The following is a 23,741-nucleotide window of genomic DNA, read 5'->3' as shown; positions in this document are numbered from 1 at the left end:
AAAATGCTGGGTTTAATTTACCCTACATCATCATTAAAATAAAGCTGCTTGCATGAGTGAATGGGAAGTATAGTGAACTCTACAACTCTGAGGAGGTTTTGGTTGCTACTAAAAATATCAGGGGTTAGGTAAATCATTTACTCAAATGTGCTGAACAACAACAGTACATGAAGTCTGACTTTTAACTTTGTAAAATGAGGCCATTTCTGCTTAGTTAGAACTTCTTGGGTCTGGAATCGTCCCAAAACCAAATGTTTTTGCAAGTTTTCTGGAGTAAATTTCTGCAGTAGAGAACTAAATTCGGTCCTATAGATATTAAAAAAAAAAAAATCTGCCTGCTTGAATGTGGAATCCTTACCTATAAAAGGCTGAGGCTGCTCTACTGGATTTTCTTGACAGAGAATAATGTATTTCCTTTGATGAAAGACCTTGGTGACCCAGTCAGCTTGAAGCTGGGAAAAAAAAAAGAGGATAGATGTTAAAAAAAAAGTCCTTAGACTACAGGTTAGCCTCAAACTCAGCTTGGTTTGAGGATTCTGTCTTTCTTTTTTTTTTTTTTTTTTCTTTTTCCTTTCCTGTAGTGATTTTATCTTTCTTTCTGGCAGCCTTAATGTACTGCCCTTTTGCTAGGATACAGAATCGAAGCTAGCAACTGTTCCAAATAGGAACACTAACATATAATTGTCATGTGTAGTTCTTACTTTTGAACTAGCAAATAGCAACCACAACACTCAATAGATCCGGGATTCAGATCCAACTTCTCTCTTTCCAGGCAGTCTCTCAAATATCTATCTTCTGATGAGCTTTCACTTCAAAGTAAAGCTAATGAAGTGCCTGTCAACACATTGCAGTTAATGCTGCTGCTCTGACTACAGACGAATAAATATGTAAAAGAAATAAAATCTGTATTCAACTCCTCAGAATGAAACCACTTCAACTGTATTTGCCCCCTTTCCTGATCAGTCTGCACAAGAATTTTCATAGCTGTTACTCCAATGTTTGTCATGCAAGCATTTTTTTCAAAGACTAAGGAATATTAATAGAAAATTACAGTTAGTAATTTCACATATTTGTGTTGGAAACCTGGTTTTCAAGACCTTGTAGATATCTGATCAGGGCAGAGAAACACGACGCTTCGTTTCTATCTGATCAAAGCATGTCAGTAAGTGATGGAGGAAAGTGATTGAGGGAGGATTCTTTACACTGCTCTGTGAATTACCTTTAAAAGCGGACATGTTTTTTTAAAAAATAGAGTTTTAAGCTGCTGCAATTCTGTTGCCTTACAACGCAGAAAAATCATGCCCTTTTTACTGAGAGGTATTTGTGCACTGATAATACAAACAGCAAACCGGTTAGCTATTAAGGGAAGCAGAAAAACACCTTTTATTGCTGAGCCTGCAACCATACTCTACCATAGGAAAGCTAAGGTAAATATTTGGGTGGAGTGTGCAAGACAAATGTTAAAGTTACCCAGGACTTATCAAGTTCCTGTATATTCCACAATGGAAGCAGGTAAACTGCCCCCAGCCTGGAATATGCCACCTACCAGCAAGCAGAGAAGGAGATTCTGGCTATTTTTGATGGGTAAATGAATGAAGAATCTTGGAAAAGAATTCCCCCTGGTTAAGGGAGAGAGGACAATAAGCAATGGGCTTCTGGGGGCCGATTCACAACCTGACTGCAGGCACAGCAGCTGTCCTGGCAGCAGGGAGGGGCCTTAACCTCAGAGAAGAAATCCAAGAGAACTTGTGAGTCAGAACCACGCTTCTGGGCTGTTTACAGATCAGTGTGGTTTCAACCATGAGCAGACTTGTTAATGCTAACTGGTGAACAGTCTGAGCTGCGGTGGCTCGGGATCTGCTGAGTGGCACCTTCAGGCTGCAGGTCACCGGGGGCTTCGGGGTGGAGGTCTGAGGGCACGCTGATGGCTAAAGCTGAGCCGCCTTAGGTGCAGCAACCTCTGTCGTCGTTGCCTTGGCAAAGGAGGGCAGCAAGGTGGGTTACGGTCTCTCGAACCCTCTCTGCTTCCTGCCTGGGAGTCTGTGAGTGGCAGGAACAGATCTCAAGCATGACTGCTCTTTTAAGTGGAAATTTCTTGAGCAAAAGGTCATCTCTCATCTATGTTGTTAAGATAAGAGAAAAGTTGCTTCATAAAGAAGGTATGACCCAGGAAAAACAGAGGAACTGCTCCCAGAGTCTAATGAAATGCAGTGGAGAGTGCCACTTTAGACTCCAGCACAAGATCAAAGCAGGATAAAGCATTTACCTCAATTTTGAGGAAAGATGTAGCAAGCAAAAGGAAAAAGCCCATCAAAGTTATCCCTGTCACAAAATAAGTTACACACTCATAAGGCAACAATTTGCATGTGCAGGAACCTAGATAATAAAATGGTGTATTAATAGTTCTCCAAAACAATAGGAGAGTTTGTGAGAACCAGAAACAAGACTCGAAGGGAAGAGACCAACTTTCTACCATAACTGTGTTAAGCAAACTTATTACTAGAAGAAAATTAGGTACACTATCATTTAAGAGATGGGAGAATGCTTCCAAACACAGTGAAACAGAGAGCCTAGGAAAATCCTCGTCTTTACTAGTTGTGTTTTATAAATTAAAATATTATTTTGAAAAAGAAAATAAAAGTAGTTCTGTAAAAGGAAGAACAAGGGATGGTACTCATCTTCAAACAAATATATCTTGAAAAGTTTTCTGAGCCTGGCAGAGTGCCTTTGAAAAAAAAAAAAAGAAAATAACCCAATAGCACTTCTGTCTCTGTAATGCATAAGAGCAGTAGCGGCTGACTTAGGCTGAATTTATTACAATTTGTTTCTAAAGAAGCTGAAGGCAGAATTTGGACTCGTGAATCCAGCAGCCTCAGTTGATGCAATTTATAAGTATAAGGTGATAATTTACATTTATGAGAACACTTATGCATTAAAGACTCATAAAACTGATAGAGCTAGGCTGTTTACAGATTATTATAGAAAAACTGCAGTTTCCTCCTAAAACTAGTCACAAAACTTGATATATATTTTTTTGTTTGTTTTTCTCCCAGGTGAAGTAAAGAAACTAAGCCCATTGCTCTAGAGAACAGTTTAGCTTTATGTAACATCATTCAAAGTTTATTGACTTCATCTTTGTCAGGCTCTTTCTATTATACTTTCAGTTCCTGCCAGAAACACCTTGGCGATCCTCTTGAATGCACAAATGGAAACTTTTCTTCTAGTTTCCTAGGGGAAACAGGAACAAAATTTACAAACTGTTCTCAAAAGTACATCAGAAAACCTTCTTAGCTGGAAGGGGTTTTCCCCTCTACTGAAAGACCATGCACCAGCCCTCTCTGCATCTCTGAAGTACACAATATACCACGGTCACGTGTCGTCAGTCTCCAAGAATGTGCCACCTTGGTCAGTCTTATTTGAGATGATTTTGTGATGTCTCTAGAGCTTCCGTTTGTTGCAGCATATCTGAATACTCTGATTTGATTGCATGGAAGTTGTGGAATCTCCAGCCCTGCAAATACTGGAAGCTCAACCTGATAAGTTTCTCAGCAACTTGATGCAACTCCTGCTTTGAGCAGGAGTTTAGCCTAGGCCTCCAGAGATATCTTTGAGATCATAAAAGAAAATCATCCTTGGTTAATTCAGTCTTACAGAGGGAGATGGGTATACAAAAATGATTCCTGGAAATAATTACAATAAAATTATCTTTTTTTTTTTTTTAATAGCAAGCCTAAGATCTCAAACAAGATAACCTGTAGCTTCTGCAACAACTTTGATATGCCTAAAAGGGTACCAAATTTAAGTAACTGCATAGGTACATTGGATAGCTAAGTTAAAAAAAAAAAAAATTTGATATACTAAAACAGAAATTAAACTTTCCTAGAGCCTCCTATGAAATCCATCAAGAAATGTACAAAAAGTACTGATTACTTTAAACAAATCAATCTCTCTGAATAGCTGATGGCCGTTTAGCTCTTTTCTTTATTTAAACAGACAGTGCTTTTCAGAGTTTAGCATTTCGCTCCAGGATGCATTTGTTATCAGTAGCGACACCAGCGCCACTGCACAGACAGAGCTTGAGAGACAAAACTCATTTGGGTTGCAGCTGTAACAGCGCAGCAGTAATACGATCCCAAACTGTAATCTTTGAATGATGAGCTCCCAGAAGCCAGGCTGCTGCTTTATTGAGCCACTGTTTCAACTCCTGCAATGAATGATTTCATTCAAGCAAGTAGATGGTGAATTGATTATATGTATGGGTGAATAGGCAGAAATATAGATTAAAATTATTATAGATTGATTATCTCCAAAATGTTCATAAATATAAATTAAATCTACAGTTCTGTGGGGAAGTGGGCTGCGCTGCAGTCATCTCAGGCAGCAGGGGACAGGGAATATTTATTCCCTCATCATTCTTCTCCCCTCCACCCCGCCCCCAAAATGTTTGTTTCTTCCACAAAAGAGGAGTAAAGAACAAAGCAAGATCTCTCATGCTGCTGTAGACATTCGTGCTGAGTCCCCATCTTGTATGTGGGATATCCCAACCCAAAAATAATATGATAGAACTAAAAGGCATAATATTGAGAGAAAAATGTATAGGTATATTAAATGGCTTGTGTATTAAGAACTACATAGGTTAGGATTAATTTTTTTTTGGCTCAGAAAGGAAGATGACAGCAGGATACAGAATGACTACTGTAACATAAAAGGTGAATGGGAAAGATCAGTCCCAAAAAAAAAAAAAAAGCAGTAGAGTATCAAATAAAATTATTTGGCAAACAAAATCCAGTACTTTTCCGAAAAGAAAGCATATTTAGCTGTAGAGTTCTTTGCCACAGGATGCTGCTGGATTTCAGAAATTTATATCCACTTAGAAAATGTTTAGCTAAATTTCTGTAGGAAAAATATCCATCAAGGGCTATTAAACTAAAGATACTACATAGGACTCACGGAGTTGAAAACAATTGGAAAAGCATATGTGGGCAGTAGTCCTGTAAGCTGCTGCTGGAGGAGGAAACCATTTTTTACCACTCTGAGTCAGGATATGGGGCTACGGTGAATATTTGCTATTATCTTTTAAATTGTTCTCATGTTCATGTGGCTAAAATTAATGTGGTCAAAATAATTGAGTATGAATTAATGTGAGTTCCTGTAACTACATGTAAAAATTGTGTAGTATCATTCTGAGATGTATTTTCAGCAGTTCTTTCCTATAGTAACCACAGTATACATTTCAGCTGTAACTGTGCTGTATTTTCAAGCAGCAGTATGTGTTGAAATGCCAATACCGATGGTAACTGCTTCCATTTGATTCAGTATTGGAGGCTGAGGCTGCAACATATTCTGCTTTTATAATGTTCTGTACCTTTCAGAATAGGCTGATAAAGGGCTTGCTTCAGGTCAAATTACCTGGTTATTAGCATAATAGCTGCTTTTTATGGCAGAAAGAAAGATACTTCTTCATACAGTTAGTGGGATGGGAATTAATTAGCAGTTCTTGAGGGCACAGAGAATGTTGTTTACCAGGGCAGAGGAGCCAGCTAAGGAAACGCGTGCTCAGCCTCCCGCCCAGCCCCATCTCCACCTCCCACAGCAGAATGTGCCTGCTGCTCATCTCCTCTGCTCCGCAGAGTCCGTGGTTGCCTGTATCACACTGAGCATTCCCAGGATAGCCTTGAGAAAGCTGCAGAATGAGACATGCAGGAGACTTATCAATAAATCTTACAGGGATACCTATTTCAGAGGAATTTACAAACCGCATGCCTCTGGTTGAAGTACTATTGTAATGGAAGGAACTTTCCAGTAACTCACAAAAGCTCAGTGGGACCCTGAATCCTTTGATAAAGGAAACGTTGCTGAGTACCCAGCAGCTTTTCTTGAAGTCAAATGAGGGTCAGCACTATCAAAGAGGGGACTGTGACCCATGGGATGAGGTGAAGTAATGGATGAGCTACTTAACTACCTTGTACCTCAAGCAGTCATTTATATCTTTGCAACTGGGAAGAGGAGCTGGCGTTGTGAATGTGCCCGGCCTGAGAACGCTGTGACTGGGCCATTGCACGTCCGTATTTCACTAAGAAGGGTGCTAAACAGCATTTTAACAATTAGTAATGTCCACAGTGTGTTTTAATCCTATTCCTGCTTTTGTGTGCAAACTCCTGGATGTGATCTTTCTCACTTTTACTGGTTTTACCTGTCATCTACTCAGGGCACATATTACTGTACGTAATTTCTTTTAACCTTTCATTTTAAATTGTAATCAAGGATAAATGATTGTGTTTGGGAACTGGTACTGCAATTCAAGAAAGGCTATTTCTTCAGTTTAAACAAGTGCTTAAAATCCTAGCAGCTTATATATTTTTATTTGAGTTAGGATGAATCAAATTCTGGAGAATTCCTGAGAATTCTTTCATGCCACTGTTGTTCCTGATGTACCAACTCACTGCACTGCAGAAGCACTTTGATTGTAACCTCTTTAAAACAAAACAAAACAAAACAAACTAAAAAAAAAAAACTAAAAAAAAAAAACCCACCTCACTGATTAAGTCTGAATGTTTTTTCTACTTTCTTAATATTTACCAAAAATAACTCCAGAACGCATCGGAAGAAGCAGAGATTGTAAGCCATGAAAAAGCAGATGCCTCTTTAGAAGCGGTGGCTCCTGACAAAGACGAGAGGAAGAGCCCCGAAGTCGCAGAAGTGAAACCTAGAAGAGAGGAAAGTAAAACCCCCAAAGCGAACCTGAGGAAGTTTTTTAAGCTGGTAAGCAAGACACTGTGGTTCAAGAGCTGGGAGCGATGTGTTATTGCGAAGCTGGGGGTGGTAATTCTCGGGGGGAAAAAAAAAAAAATCTTTGGACAATAACTGGCTGCAGGGGTGCGGGTGTGACTGGCCCCGCATCCCCGCGCATTCCGCGTCCTGCATCTCCCTCTCGCGGCCCCTGCGGGAACAGCCCCGCTGAGGTGGCTCGGGGTCAGTTTGGGGGTTTCGGTCCAGCGTTCGCCGTTGCCACCTAGGCAGCCTCCGGCCTCAGGAACCGCTCCTGCTGCGGGGTCCCAGAGCCGCGCAGAAGCCGCCCGCTACCGGCCACGGCGGCAGCAGAGCCGCCCGCCCTGCTGGGACGCGCTGTGCCTGCTGCGGGGAGGCACCTTTTCAGGAGTGGAACTTTTTTGGGGCGGCTTATGCTAGGTTAGCTGAACTACCATGTAATCTAGAAAAACTGGCCAAGGAGAAAATAATCTATGTCTAAAACAAACGCTTCTCTGATTAAAAGTGTATCAAGCCTTGAGGTTTGTATTGCAATTGATCTATTTTGGCAAATGTATATGAAAGAATGCGGGTTTATTTTCAGGCAGCTATGTGGTGCAGGTGTCAGAGCAGCCTACACATTAAAATGTGCAAAACGTAGTTTCTTACAACGTGATGTAATAAATAGCTCAGGTAGTTTGAACGGTCTGCTCTCAGGTACATGCTGGTGTGTACAGCTGTGAACAGTTAGACATTTCTGAGTCAGACCCCAGAAGGTACATGCAACAACCCAAATCCTGATTTATTTTTTATTTCCAAAAGATTGGTGCTTCTTTTATTTTCAGTTATTTGTTAGCCTCAGCACCACCCATGATGGGTGCGTTTACTTTTTGTTCTTCAGAGTTACTTTACTGCATAGCCACTCTGGTGTATCTGAGGATCTAAGCTGAAAGTCTTAATATCAGTGAAGGAGTTTGGCACCCAAAGTGCCTTTAATTCCACATAAGATTTTACGAAATCAGTCAGTTTGGGAAAATCTCAGCCTTATTCCTCAATCCGAGGGGATTTGTGGTCATCCTGCGTATAGGCTTCTCACGATGGCCTGTGTGAGGCGTGCCGAGGGTGACTTAGGAGCAATGCATATCAAGCAGTGATGTCTGTGGCAACCATGACTTCAAATCATGTCACTCTACCAAAAAAAAAAAAAAGTAGCACCGATTAAAAAATAAAGCTATGCTACACACCCTTCTTAGTCACCATGGAAGAAAACACGAGATGTTTTAAAAGTGGTGGATGTAACGCTGCCCTAATCCGAGCAGGGGTGTAATTCAGATTTTGGCCTGGAAAGACAGAACCAGTGTATAGACCGACATCTACCCACACGGGAAACAGAACTGTATTAATTGTGCAACTGGTTTTGCAGCTTCGTGAAACCTTTAGTATTCATCTGCTTTACTTTTGGCTACCCATTTCCAAACAAATCCTGGATTATTTTAACGTATTTATTGTCCTTGAAGTATGTCCTAGGCTGTTTCCTCTGAATAACTTTTGGATTACTGGATCACTGCCATGCTATGTAGCTGCCACACAGCTTTGTGCCAGCTGGTCACCTCTCATTAGGTAGTATTTCTGATTCCTAAGACTAACAGAAGGATTTTAAGCCACTGCTAAACAACTGGCTTCTGTAAAGCTCTTGAGCTAGTGATGAGTGCTGAAAATGCACAAAATGTTTAAGACTCCAAAACTCTGAAATGTTTTAAGTGTTGGCTTCTCCATTTACACCTTCATCTCCCTTCACACAGGCTCAATTTCCTCACGAGGAAAAGGAGGAAAACCTCCAGTGCTGTGGGGCCGAGAGCTGAGATGAGTACTGCAGAGATGTCTAACAGGGCCCTTTTGCTCAGAATAGCTATACTGGCAGACTGCATACTGGAAGGTATAATTTCCACTCAGAAAAGGTCCATATCCACTGTCGTTTTCTCTTGAGGTCTGGCTACTCTACAGTAACAGCCATAAAGTGGAGGAATTCCCGAGCCAGCTTTGCAGTAGCTAGCTCGCATCCTGCTAGCAGCATAATTCTGGCACCATGGAGCTCAGAGCAGAGTAATTTGCACATTTTGGGGGGCTGCCATTTGCAGCCTCCCCAGTCCTCATGCTGATGTCATTAGTCTGCTGTTCATACTAATGCTAGTTAATTTAAAGCTAACTCTGCCACATGAGAGTTTACACTGCAGCTCTGGCCACAGCACATTTGAGGAGCACATAAAGGGCCTGACATCAGACCATCCCCTCATGCTTTTTACCTCCGTGAGGAGCTCAATCCTTAGCACCTCTTACCTGAAACAGTGGGGATAAAATGATGTCTTCATGTGGTTGCATCTGTTCAACTTCTTTCACTTGCAAATCTGGACAAACCTCAGCCAATGCCTAAGTGTACCTTGTGGTGTTCCACCTCCCACAGGTGACACTGGGGCAGGAGGCTCCTGGAGGTGTGGGAAATGCCTTGAAGTGGCATCGGAGCCTGTACAAACCGTGTCATCCATGGGTGCAGGTCACTGACTCATCTGGCAGGACCTCTTAGAGCCCTCTTCCTGCCTTGCTGCAGGTGGAACAGGCCATGAATTCTTGTAAGATAGGATCTTCACAAGCACAGGTACTTGCGGTCTCTGAAACAAGCTGTGCTTGTCGGTGAGAAGGAATGTGGCAGGACTTCTTTGATAAAACCGAGGCTCCTGTTTACTGATACACTTTATTGTTTAGTCTCCATTCTGGCAATAGATGGATTATTGCTCTGGCTGCTGAAAGAGACCGACTTATAATATGATTGTTTACTGGGTTTCTTTTCTGCCTGCAGAAGATGATTCCAAGGTATTCTGATAACATCCACAGTTATGTTACCCAGGTCAGCCACTCAGGTGCTTAAGAAAAGGTCGCTTATCTTCTTCTTAGGACTCAAGACTTGGACTCAGAAATTAAGTTTAATTCTACTTCAGTCTATCCCAAGCCTCAGACAGGCAAGTCAGTTATTCTCCATGTGCCTCAGTTTTGACATATTCTGCTCGGACAGCACAAGCATAGCGTGATAGGAAGTAGACATTTAGATCCATAGCACTACAGTGAACACTGTTGACACAAGGATAGCCACTGAGAGAACTAGAAGTAATTTACTTTGGAAAAGGCAGTGTGTGTCTTGAAGACTGCCTGCTGACTTGCTCAGTACAGATGTCCCTTCTTATTTGTGATTAATTGTTTGCAATTGCAAAGGTCACAAAAGTCACTGCTGTGATTAAAATGGGAGAAGGTTAACTAATGCTATAAAAGCTATTGGGAATTTATAGAAAGATCTAAAGTGTTATTCTAAAGGCTTGTGATTCAATAAGAGATGAAGAAATACCACTGCTCTTTTATCTGACTAAGCCACACCTCCATGAATTTGAAATCCTGTGCTCCCAGTTGAAAGTCGCTCATGCCTCAGTAATCAAAATCAAACAGCTATCTTATCTACAAAGTGGGATACATCAGACCCAATGCAGATGTCTTGATAGAAATGGCTACACCTGACCTAGTCACTCCAGGTCTCCTTTAAAGGCACTGAGTAGAGGGGAGCAGGTCTGAGAGCCCCTTGGGATCTAGGTCATGTCAGATGATGTGAGCCCTGAAAGTTCCTGCTTTTCTCCACAGAATATACACAAATGCAAAGCTAGGTAAGATAAGTCTTTTCAAAATGTCTGGTTTTACATATTTTGTGGAGATAAGAAAGATGTAAAATGTCATTTTTTAATTAGAATGAGCAGAATTACCAACTGTAGACTGAGGCTGTAGCTTTTTGTCCTCAGCTGGGAAGTTGACTGGCAGCATGGTTGGTCAGGAATAGCACTGAGTATGGTCTCTGCAAATAAAATGTCCTGTTTCTGGATTAATGAAGATGCTCCCAAGGAGAATATATCTTTCTGGAATAATAAAAAAGATTTTATTTCCAAATTGTCTGCAGTGTCTCTGCTGGCCTATTTCCCTACGTAAATAAACTTCTAAGTGCTAAACAGCATTTGGAATCAAGAATAACTATTTTATGCTGTCCTACCTTAATTTTCCTTCATTATTCATCAAAATGTAGCAAGTCTAATGCCTGTCCCCACACTCCTCCAAGTAAAGATATGCTGATCCACCTTTATTGCTGCAGAAAGCAGAAAACCCTTTCAGAAAGCTTTTCAGCAGCAGCAATCCTAAATGACCAAGGCAAGAATAAGAGGTTGGCAGTGCTCTAGAGGGAAATCCTTGTGATCATTACGTAGACGTTTCACTGAAGACAAGAGGGAACTTTGTCTAGGCAAAGACCTCAAGGTCTTTATTCTGTTATTTGTGTTCTGGAAAAAAAAAAAAAACCCACAATAAAAAAAAATGTGGCTTTATAAAGGTTGGCTAAAGCAGGGTGCTTTTTTTGTTGTTGTTTTTTTCTTTTCTTTTTTTTTTTTTTTTTAAGAAAGGTAGCAAAGTGATTGCTGTTATAGCACAAACTTTTTTTTTTCTGGAGGCGTTTAAAGCCTTACTGAAACAGAAATGCAGACTAGATCTTATCACACTACATCTTCATACACTCTGGACTGAGTTTCTATCCTGCAAGGTTCAGACAGACCACGCTGTGCTTCCTCCCCTCCATTTCTGCAACCTCTTAGGCAGATAAAGAGTCATGAGCCTAAGCATGCAAGAGACTGAGCAGCAGCATGTTCCAGAAGGAGAATTTTTCCCACAGTTTGTGACAAGTAATGAATTGTCATGGAGTGGTTTAGTTTTCTGTCATGCTGCTGCTCTACATATTGATTTTCTGTGGTTTTACAGGAAAATCAGAGACTGGAATAGGTCCTTGAAACATCACCATACATAGGATCAAGCTGATACTGTTGTGCTTCAAGTAACAAATCTACAAGCTGCAGAAAACCACAAATCCGCCTGATCTATCTTTAGAACAAAAGTCACATCCTTTCATTGTTTTCATTGAACTCATGCAATGAAAAATAACATTTAAATTTGGGCACTTTGAAATTCTGGAGTTTATTTTATGCTTTACTGCTAAGCTCTGTGGTTTATATAGTACTCAGGAGAACACCACATTGAGCCCTCTAACATGCTTTTTAATTAAACATGTATATGTCCCGTTGTTTCTTTTCTGTTACTAATTGTAACTAAACCTCAATCTAATTGTCACAAATCTTGCATTTTTTTTTCTCATTGAGCTAGTTTTGTCAAACTGGTTTTCCTCATTTTTAAATCTAGATAGAAGCAGGGCATCATACCTTAAAAACATGTATGGGAGTCAAGGTTTTTTGTGAATGACCTGCCAGCGCTGCAGCCTCAGAACCTGCTCTGATTGTCCTGGCTGGGAAGAGTGGGCACCAGGAAGGGCCGTTACTGAGATGTGTATGGAGAGAAGGCATCAACTGGAAAGCAAAAATTGTGAAAAAATGGATGCTGATGATAAAATATAAAAATATATCCATAAAGCTGAGTGGGTTTTAATTATTCACGTGCTATGCACTTAGTATGATCGTTAAATAGAAAGGAAGTCCCACTAGATCTTATAAGACAGATTTGCCTCTGAAAAGCAAGCAAAAGCTGTTTCCTAGAAAACTACAGCGGCAGGGCTGATAGCACTGTCTGGTTTACTGGCTGATATGATCTCTGGTCCACTGAGACCTCATTCATATTTCTCAGGCCTTAATGGGAATATTGACTTTCAGGAGAGAATCACTTCACTGAGAAAAGAACTAGCAAAAATCTGCAGTGGAGATGTGGGTGTTTCAAAACTGCTGGGAGAGTTTCTGAAATGTCTGGCTTTGTTTTGGTCTTGTAAAGGGTATCCTTAAATCAAACCGTGCATTTTTTTTTTTCATGTGTGTTTTAATATTGACTCAGTGCCTCAAACAGGAACCCAGTTAGAAGTTCTATAATCCTTTGTTATTTTAGTCAGTCAAGGGTGATGGAGGGACAACCAGCTCAGAAGAGGTAAATGGCCTGAGCCCCAGTCACCAAGTAAGTGCCTGGATTTTTTCATGTTTTGGTGATGGGTTGTTGTCACCAACTTCCATAAAACTCTAGATTTGAAATGTCAAAATCACTGAAAGAAAAGTGCTACATGCTCACTGCGCTTCATATATTTACATATTTCCTTACTTATTTTTTTTGTTTTACCTATTCATACTATTAAACGAGATTTTGAAGGGTCACTGCTTTTTTTCCAGCTGTGTTCCTTTTCTCAGAATAATTAGTGGGTTTATGTTCAATTTATTCCTATCTCTCTTGCTATTATTTTGCTTTCTGCATGTACCTTGGCTTAGGCACTGAAACTAAATACACACAGCTAGAATAGTTTTTACTTTGTCAATTTACTTGTCTGCTGAGGAAAGAATCACTTAGGTGCAAACTCTATAGAAGAAAAATGAAAGTGAGAATGAAAACCATTCACTGCAATTTAACAAAAGCCGTTAAAATATTTTTTCTTATTCTGTTTTTGTTTCTTTCATTCTATGTTTATAAAAGCTAAACCAAAACTTTGGATGTGACATTTACCTAATATTTTTATGGATTTAAAATGCTTCAGAAGAATCACATTTTCATTAGAAATACAAATGCTGTTACCTTTTCTCAGAGTCAAACCGTCACCTGTTGCAAGTCAAGCTATCCAGAATAACTACATTCAGTAATGAGATAAAACACAGATTCTGTGTACAGACATAGGGTTTCCTTTAACCTGAGCAAAACTGAAGTTGCATTGAAAACTGACCTTTCAGAATTTCCTTTGTTTTCTTTTTGAAATTAATAGTAAAATTATTTTCTCTCTCTTCCTTTTTTCATTATGTCCTGTGATACTAAGGTTAATCTTTATTATTTCTTTAAAAGCATCCCAAATATACAGGTTTTGTCTTGTGTTATTTACTCTTTATTTCATACAGCAGCTTTGTGAAATGATCTGGGTAAGTGAGTAAAAGTTACAGTCCTGGATCTCCTTTTTATTATTTTAATTAGAAGCCAGTTTCCTTCCATTTTTTTTTAATCAACTTATTAGTCTTCCTTCTTCTCTTGCTTGCACTGGTGTAAATCAGCACAATTTGATTACACAGAAGAGCTCAAGGAAGACAGTATCTGCTGTTGACTTTTTTCCTTTTTTAGAATTTCTGTGAAATGATCTCCTTAAATTACGCTTTCACATCTCTGGAATGCTGTGATTCTTCTTTGCTTTTCATCACTGCCATTGTGTGTGCTACAGAAATGCATTACAACACTGATCCAAAAATCTGGGGAAATTTAGGGTTTTGTCTTCTGCACTTAAAAAACAAGGATCAAGGTCTCATGTAACATGATGGGGGAAAATACTATCCTGTTAATCTTCTTTTTTTTTTTTTTTTCCCCCCTCCTCCTCCTTCCATTGGCATTGTTAATGTTGAGAGACTAAAAGCAATCTGTCAGGTGCAGATCACCCTTTAGAATAAGAAACATTAACATGTTTCATTATTCATAGGCTTCACTTTGTATTTCCTGAGCTGCTCCCATCAATATAAAATATGCCAATTTCCTGCCTTTCAAGGTTAATATGAAACACCTCAAAGAGATTATCTGATTGAAAATTTTTTTCTTATTTTGCCTGGAAGATGTCTTATGAATATATTTTTTAAGTGTTTTGTTTGACTAACATCAAAGGCCCCAACCTGCTCACAGAAATAGTCCCGTTGCATCCAGTTGAGATTTGGCTGCGCTGCTGTAACGATGAGGCACCTACACAGTCAAACACGTGTGGTGAGGAAGACTCGACTCTAATTTTACACCCGCAGAACAAACCCACAGATTTCACAGAGTGTTAATAAAGGTTAGAAGTTGTTCTGGCACCTTTGAACTCAGATGTATCTAGTCTCATAGCTGTGTTTGGGGTGCTGTGGTTATTTTTGAACTGAATGTGCATGTTTGCAATTGTACCAAAGAGAAACATTTCAAAAGCGGGCAAGGCAAAATAAGAGTAAGAAGGATCTTGTTAAACTAACCGATGGGTTCAGAAAGCGAGAGCTTCCCGTCTGATAGTTAAAATGAGTCAGAAAGAAAGAGACAAAATTAAATTTGGGGCTATGAAGTTCTGTTTGTCCTTGTGCTGGGAGAGCTCCTGCATCGCTTAGAAGTGCATCCAAATGGATATCTCTCCTCAAGTGAGGTGAATAAGATGCAGGTAGTGGGTGGTGTCTGTGCAGCCCCAGATGACAGTTCTGTACTCTGAGAATATTGAATTTACTTTAATGAATTAGTGACCCTCAGATGATGCCTGCCTGTGGTGCATGGGGCTACTGATCACCTGCATCTGCAGATTTCATGTGCTGTCTTCACGTATCTCCTGCAGAACTAGAGCAAAGACTAGCTTCATGGCAGTATTTTTAAGTCTAAAAGCAGACAAATCCAGATGTAAGCAAATATATACACACGTGTGTGTGTCCTTTGGAAAAGGAATAGCTAAATACAACCACATATTCTGTTGAGGACTTAAGCTAACAGGTCAAGACTGAATGTATTAAATGGTTGCAGGTTCTATAATTTAAATGTGGGGTCTTTTAAGATTAGGTGGGGAAGAAAGGTGAATCAAGTGAAAAAGGCCAGTGGTAGTATTGCTACCCCCTCTCATTCTTGTTTCCCCAAAATTACAGTGGTTTGAGGGCTTTTTTTTAATAGATATGAGAGGTGTATTTGCATTTTGTTTCTCTAGAGTTTCTGCTTTCAGGTTTTTCTCTGAAATCACGATGTCTAAAAATGTATTTGTTTTTAATGAAAGCTAAGCTTGTCATGTAAGTGTATAACCTGAAGCATTTAGAAGAATGCCAAATATTTCAAGACTATTGGTAAAATTCCCAAGGTTGGAAAAATGACACAGCATTAAGCTCTGGGCTGTGCCCTGAGGGCAGATGTAAGATTTCCAGCTTTTCAACATGACAAACTTTTGTGTTATTTTAATTATTATGTTAATAAATAAGGCAATATGATTTTTTTGCATAAGAAAAAAGAAAATCCCCATCAGATCATGGTCATTTGTTACCCTGCAAACAGCGACAGTTTCATTGTCTTACCCTTTGTTTGCCAGATCTGATTTTTCTCCTGTGAACTTCAAACATATTCCGTACTTCTGAGTTTCAGAATCTTTTCCTTTACTATAAATAAGTGCTCTGTCCTTGTGTTTGTCTTTGGAATATTTGCTCTCTTATCTTTTTGCACTTGTACTTGAAAATTTCAATGGTGCTTTGGCCTTCGATAGCCAAATCCTATGTTGTTAATTTTTGGTGGAGTGTTGCAGTTTTATAGCAGAGTTATTTTTATCCTTTGCTTTACGGTGTCTTTTACTTCTTTCCTCTGCCAAATATTTCCCTTGCACTTTTTGGGTGCTTTTACACCCAAGATGCAAAAGCTGGGGGAGTTGGCAATGCATGCATTTCTTCATGCATGCTTTCTGCTTTAGCGTAGACATATACATAAATAAAGCAAGTCTATGCAGGGATGGTTTGATCTTGCAGTCTTTCCTCATGTAAGTAATTCTATCGGCTCCCTGGGAGTCCTTCCCTAAGTCAAGGCTGCAGGAGTTCATCCCAAACTCTGTAAATGAAAACCTGTTGGACAGCAGGATTTCTCCCTGCCAGGTGGCCTTTCATTTTTTAATATATTTATGGATCGCCTTCCAAAATGTTTATGTTTCACACTAAAAATAACCATTGTTTGAAACTGCTTTAGACATTAAACTCCACAGAGAGGCCAGTTGCCCCAGCTGAAAGTGAACCTTTGGGCCAAAAGAGCAAAGAGAGTTCAAAAGACAAGAAGTCTACAGTGGAGCTGAGCAAGCAGAAAGGCAGCAAACAGGAAACCAGAGAGCAGCCAGACTCCAGGGAGCAGCAAGCAGCCGAGACCGACTCCATCCAGAACGGAGGAGACGCTTCCAAGGAACCCTCCTTCAAGAAGACCGAGAAGAGGCAGTCACTCGGAGGGTTTTTTAAGGGCCTTGTACGTTAACTTGATCTTATCTTTTTAGTCATTTTTCAGCTGATTTAAGCACCCAGCCTGCAAGCTGTTAACCACGTGAGATGTGTGCTCGGATGGAGTGAAACTTCACAAGCAGCTTGCAGGAATAAGGCCAAACAACCGCAAGTTTTTGGGCAAAGGCAAGGAAACTTGGGCCTCAGGGTACTGATTCACAGGCAGGTATGGTTTACTACGGGAGAGCTATAATTGTTCCCACACCCCTGTTTTAGAGGTTCATGCCTTGGCTACCGGGATGACTCAACTGCTCCTGTAGCAGGTACAGAACCATCTACAAATTAGTGTGTTTATTAAGGAAAAGTGGAGGTGGTGCTGGTTTACCAGAATAACTTGCTTGCCATGATGGTGGTTCAGCTGCTGCTTCAGAGCAGCTGGGGCATCCCTGCAAGGCAGGAAATCCCTGCAAGGAAAAAAAATCAAGGTAGACCACTGGGTGGGTGGGAACCAGCATAGTGGTCACAAGATAAATGCCTCGTGTTAGCAACCAGTTATAGACTAGTTAAAGCACATACAAAAAAAAATACACATGGTATTTTTTTCTTCCTGCTTTATGTTGTTAAATCTTAACCTGAACTTGCTATGCCCCCTTCACTGAAACTGGAAATGTGGAAATAACAGAATTTAACATACTAAAAATCTGGGTTTCTATAAGGCTTGATGTTACTGATGTTTTTCTGTAAGGCTTGGTGGTTCCTCGAAGCATTAAATAAATGGAAACCATTTTTTTTTCCTCCCTTGTCCATACTCAGGGGCCAATGTGGAAATAAAAGCACAGGTTAGACCTGGGGCTGCCTCTCGAGTCTCTGCAAGAGGGCAGATTTCCATTGCTTTTTATAAATCAATTGGAAGGATGCAGTTTGCTCCTCTTCCCTCATACTGTCACAAGAGCAATGAATCCAGAGAGCTATGGGGTCATTTTTAGCATCTTTTGGAAACCTGGTGTGTAAACTGACTTCGTCACAAATTTCAAGTGATATAACCTAAACAGAGTTGACAACGATTCCTGGTGAATCTGCCCCCCTGAGAGACACACAGCTTTTCTTCCTTCCTCCCTACCCTGCTCCTAAGGCTGTCAAGAGAGAAAAAGACAGCTAGGCAATCGTCCCTGAAAGAAGGGAAGTCAAGCAATATAGATTGTAATGGTAATGCAGATTTGAAAATTAGCCCTGTTAGGACACCAGCTTATGAAGTTAGGCTGCCGTGCAGACCAGTATGACTCATTCAGAGGCAGATGTTTTGCCACATCATAAGAAGTGTTTAATTTGCACTTATTTCACAGAATTACTATGTATCCTGCAGAGGGCGATTTGCATTACCAAAATAATCACACATTAGAAGAGGAATTAAGAACAAAGGAAAAATACCTTTCTGCAATATTGATTAGCAAGAGTTCAGCCACTTCTGCTTTCTGTCTCACCCCATTGTTCTAGGGTAAAATCCTGGTCCACCTCAAAATCAGTGGGATTCTCCTGAAGTTTCAATGGAGCAAGGAAGTCCTGGAACTCACCTGGAGTTACTTCCAAGTTGCATTGACTTCCACTCATCTTGGCTCACTGTGAAGTCAAGAGGAGAAATCTTTTTGCTTAGCACAATGTGAAAAAGACAGGATATTATTTTATATGTATTTGTGAATTATACTAGCTAATTGTTGTGTCCTGCTGTGGGTATGGGCAACCTCCCCCCAGCAGTGAAATCAGGAGTTCTGTTAAACCACTTAGATGATGGTAACAGATCTCTTATGTTAACTGAGGGGGAGGAACACCCACATTTTTCTGGCAGAGGTTATCTAGGAATGGGGCAAGTGTTAGCTACTTCTGTTATTTCTGGAGGTAATTGAGATTTGTTTCTCTGGTTTGGAGGTTTGTTGAAATTAAGCACTGGCAGCCCTCCTTTGCCAAAATTCTCACTGTAGCCACTGTGTGAGAAAGGGTTTGTCTGTTGACAAAAGCACTTTATTTTTGTATGGTGTCATTCATCCAAGCTGTATCCAAAAATCTTTGATAGAGTTTAACAATAGATACAAATTCAAAATTATTCCAGAAAGGGAGGTATGAGGAAGCGCAAGCTAGCAGGGAGAGAGTCTTCAAGTGCAAGTTCATGAAAGAGAGAGGCAGAAAAAGTGTGTCTGATTCTAAGTGTAAGAAAAAACTTTTTCTTCAAGAGAGAAGATTGTGATGAGGTAAAAAGATCCTTTAGGAAAAAAATGCAGAATAAAGGTAGAGGAAGTAGAGATTTTTGATTGCTCGAGTAGTATGCCAGACAGTTTGGCTGCATAACCCCTTATCTTCTGTTGCAGTTAGAGAGGCCAGTAGTATTCCTACAGCTTCCCTCTGCCGTTAACAAAAGATGGCATTTAAAAAAAACAGTAAAGTTTTTGATAACCGTATAGCTGATTTGGTCAGTTTATTTGTGCTTTTGAACTGGGGGTAAAAAAAAAACCCAAGCCCAAGACAATGAGACCTGTGTATGGAAAATATCTCTCAGAAAATGACAACCTCTTTTCAAATATCCCCAATAAGATTAGCCACACCTAAGTAACCTGGTTCTGCAATGCTTCTAAAAAATAATCTACACATCTCCTAGGTGATCATACTAAGTCCCAGAAAGGTGTAATCATTAATCTAAAAGTATTAGATCACACACAAACCAATGCCAGAATTTCCCTTTTAAGGTAACAGCTCGAATATCTGGTAACAACTCAGCAGAAATATTAAGCTTTATGCTGATAAAATAAAAGAGGAGATATTTAAGAGGGGATTCAGCAGGCCTTATTGGTAATGTAATTTGTGTCCACCAAGCTCCTTCTAAATTCTGGCGAGCTATTTCAATAGCGGCTATTTTAACATCACTCTCTCCTGGATCCGTCAGTTCCTCTGGGAAAGGGCACAGAGTAAGAGGATGTCATAGTGCAGGAATGCAGCTGATGAGAACACTTCAGTTCAAGCATCTGCTCCCAGTTGGGGTAACAAATACTGAAACTTTTGATAGAAATGGAGCCACTTATGCAAGCAAACAGTGTTACAGCCTGGCTGCGTGGTTTTAGCACAGACGATAAGGCCCAGTGGCTGATCCTATGGTAAAAGAGATGAATTTATAAGCTATATAAAATGCAAAGGTATTTACTGAGTCTTAAAAAGTTTAGTAGAAAGAAGAAAAAAAAAACACAGAAGATTAATGATATTGTTTTCTGAGCTGGAATAACTCATACTGAAGTTGTCAGAGGCTGGGCGTGCTTAGCATGCGGAAACTATTCTGACCTATTCTGATCAGAGTATCTGGTATATGGACACAAACTTCTGAGCGCAAGCTGGAAAAAAAATATACTCCAATACCATGACATTCTTGTGTGTGCACTTTAAAGTGCTCTGCCCAAAATAACATGTTCCAGCTTAGCTGTCACAAATGCAGGCAACTTCCACTGCACTGGAAGGGGTTATGCAAAGTAACTGAGAGCAAGACATGAGCCAGCGATACCCGTGCTTCTGAGTCTGACAGCAGAGCTGGAATTTGTCCGTTAAAAGGGCAGGAACAAAGTTCTTTATTTCAGACTGGGCTTGGAAATTCCAGTTTAACAAGAATCATCAGCCAGTCTCCCTCAAAGCTTCCTGCTTTAATCAGCAACCATCTTGAAAACGGGTGCAGCAGGGAGGCTGTAGTGTAAGCAAATAACCTATGACACTTCTGCAAATGTGCTAAATGAGTCAAAAAGGGGATTATCTCAAATGAGCTTCCTCTCCTCTGCTCCTTCCTCCACCCATTTACAGGAAGAATGGCAAATAGTATCATCTTGTTTCCTAGATCAGCCTAGAAATGGCTTGATATCTTCATGCATCACAGAGGAACAGCTACAGTTGACAGACTCCGTTACTCTTGTAATGTGGGAAATCTTTTAACTGATGTGTGGGTTTTCAGGGTTGCTGGATAAATTTGGAATTACTAGATTGCTTGACAGATATTAGAACCTATTACATTTTTTTATGTGTCTTCCATTTGCTGCTACATATGAGTGGTAAAAAAAAAATATTCTGTTCTAGAGCATCTTCCAAACTCAACAGCAGGGTAAGCAGAAGCAAACCCATTGTAGCTGGCTGAGCTGCACGAGATTACTGCTAGTTTAAGAGAGAGGATTCTTTCAGTTCATTGTGATTCTTGTCTGCTCTTTTTTATACTTAGATTTTCAAAGGTGAAAAGTTTAAAGAGTATCAGTGAGGTGAAGTCTAATTATTATAAAAACCCACTGTTTTTACTTCCCTGAAAGAGATGAGGAACTTGAGATCTTTCACTCTCCCAGTCTGACACAGAATAGCCCTATGGTGACCTGAAGTGATGAGTCAGATTTCCAATGTCAAACGTACTGTGTGAAAGGACAAATCACATATGATTTTGCACAGTTCCTATTGTAGGGAAAGCACATAGCAGTCACCTTTAGCTTTGTCATGCTGCTTTTCTGTTTAGCATGTAATAGTTTAGGCATCTGGCTACAAATAGGATTGCCATCCTACACAATGTTAACAGTGACCTCTCAAACAGTGTTTGTGGATCCATTTTGCTGTCATGTTCTGAAGTTTCAATGGCTTCAAGGCCAGTAAAATGAGGTCAAGGCATCTTAAACTAAAGCCAAGTTTTTATCAATTACTGGTCAAAAATTCAGTTGGTATAGCTAGTTCTATGTATTTCCTTCATCTAAGCCGGATTAGTGTCTTGAACTGGTTCCAAACCCAGAATTATATTTGTAGTGTAGAAAAGCTTTATTACTCTAACATTGTCAAATACCTGTCATGCATGAAAGTATTTAATGTTCCTTTAACTTAGAGCAGACCAAGGCTGGCTATAATACACTATTTATCATGCCTGAAGGACTCTTAGCGTGGTTTCAGTGAACCATTTAGGCCAGGGAAATTTCAGAGAAAGTTATGCCAGAACTTCAGTACTACAAATACACAGCAACATGTCTCTGGTACATTACTCCAGTTTCTGAAGACAATTGCTTTCCATATTGACTGGGAAAATTATATTAAAATAACCAACACATGTAGGCAAAGTCACAGGCAGTAGCTTTCTGGGGTTATCATTATGCAGATGGTGCTCAAATACTCATGTATATTAAATAAAAGGCAAATTAAGAAAAGCAGAGAGGTGAAATGAGTGGAAAATATCTGCTAGAAAAACTCTAACACATAATCCCAACCTTAACTGTTATGAAATACTGAACATTTTTATAAATTTCTATATCTTCTTCCACAGGGCTCTAAAAGGATGTCTGATGCGGAAGTGCAAACAGATCCAGTGTCTATCCTGCCTGCTGGGAAATCCAAGTAACGAACACACGTGGCTGCTGAAGGATCAGCAGCTCTCTGCAAGCTCCCTTGCAGAAGAGATGACTCATTGTTTTCCTTTACATGGCTGTCATCAAATGCCTGAAGCTAAAGCAAACATTGGTGTATCATTTAAGGTATATCATTTACAGGGTTTGTTCATTAGATGTTAGAAAGCAACTCTAAAGATCATCAAGCAGTGTGTAGTATATTTAAAGAAAGGTCATGTGGATGATTTTAAGTCTATAGAGGGTGGAGTATGTAAGGTAAGAAAGTGGCAGTGAATTAAATAAACGGCAGAAAAAAAATGCATGTGACAAAGGAATGCAGTTTGTGCAGCAAGGCATGAGCAACAAATCCTCAGCTTTAGAGAGCTTTAAAGCAGCCAGAAAAAAAAAAAAAAACCTTCTTTGATAAATGTTATACTTAAATGTAAAAACAACCAAGTCACCTTTTGTGGCTTTCAATAGAGCTGAAATTAGCAAGAAGTCTGCAGTATAATAGAATCAGTGGTTATAAAGTTATGCTTCATGTTGGTTATTAATGTAAATTAAAACGTTAAAATGCAAAGGCTTTACATGATTGAGAAATCTTCTCTCTTGTCTTGATGAGGTGGGATAACAAATTAAAAACTATTTAAGGTTCTAACAGGAACACAAGGGGGCACCTGCGTCCCCACCATAGTCTTAACTCCGAGGCTGTACCTACAATCCTGTTATTAATGTTTTGCAGATGATAGGAAACTTAGATGTTTCATCAGATATTTGTTTATATCCGTACTTGTAATTAATCCTAATAAAAACCAAAATCAAGGCTGTCCAGGCACCTCCCTGCTTCACAAGACTCCTGTAATAACTGTAGTTAATAAATTTTACAGAAAATAAAGATTTATGTGGTTTATTCAACCCTGGGCTAACCTGGACAGGGAACCATGGGCCTGACATTTTAATCCACACTAGCATCTGAGTGATACAGTACTGTATATTTTGACCTCCTTGTGATTAAATAAACGAATACTTATCCTTTCAGAAAAATAATTTGCTGCTTTAATCTTAAAACAAAGTTTATTTACATCCCTGTTTTCTGATGATTGATAAGGCATAGATCAACACATATAAACCCTGCCTGCAGAGCGAATGGCTGTCATTCTTTCTTTATTTGAGTAAAGATTATAACTGGAAATCAAGGGAGAATTCTGTAAAATCTGCAGAACTGCATTTCTAACTAGTCATAGAAGACAGAGGTAAGAGAGCTTTGTTTCTCCACATGAGCCATTGTAGGTAGGTGGTATTTTTGTAACGGCCTCTGCAAACCTGTGGATTTGCAGTGGACAACCAAAACTTGTCACTGGTTCTATGAGCAGAGAGCACAGACAAAAGGTCCTTTAGCTATAAGAGTACTTTCTGTTCTCCTCCCTAGCACAATGGGCTTTTGATGTCGTATAAAGTGATATCAATCAAGAGTGACTGCTTAGAGATTTCAAACATGATTCCTAACGACCTACTTCTACGTCTGTGCAGGATCGGTGACTTCTGTGCATCTCCGGTTATGGTAGCATGACAGAAGAATTTGGCTTGTTATATCCAGCTTTGCTCTACAAAAAAAAAAGTCTTAATCTTTGTCTAC

The 23,741-nt window shown here is 39.8% G+C and overlaps 1 protein-coding gene across 1 annotated transcript in view; it reads left to right on the top strand.

Annotated features, from left to right (window-relative positions):
• BCAS1 (brain enriched myelin associated protein 1) overlaps positions 1-23,000 on the top strand; it is a 55,090-nt gene extending 32,090 nt beyond the window's left edge. The window contains exons 10-13 of the mRNA XM_086761045.1: positions 6,595-6,762; positions 12,709-12,774; positions 16,498-16,764; positions 22,045-23,000. Of these exons, the coding sequence (XP_086617171.1) occupies positions 6,595-6,762; positions 12,709-12,774; positions 16,498-16,764; positions 22,045-22,119 (576 nt within the window). The 3' untranslated portion in view covers positions 22,120-23,000. The remainder of the gene's footprint in view (positions 1-6,594; positions 6,763-12,708; positions 12,775-16,497; positions 16,765-22,044) is intronic.
• The last annotated feature ends 741 nt before the right edge of the window (positions 23,001-23,741 follow it).

Source organism: Chlamydotis macqueenii, chromosome 16, assembly GCF_036417535.1.
Source record: "Chlamydotis macqueenii isolate bChlMac1 chromosome 16, bChlMac1.mat, whole genome shotgun sequence".
Taxonomy (NCBI): domain Eukaryota; kingdom Metazoa; phylum Chordata; class Aves; order Otidiformes; family Otididae; genus Chlamydotis; species Chlamydotis macqueenii.
Note: the sequence above shows the minus strand (reverse complement) of the source record. Positions and strands in the feature narration are given on the sequence as shown.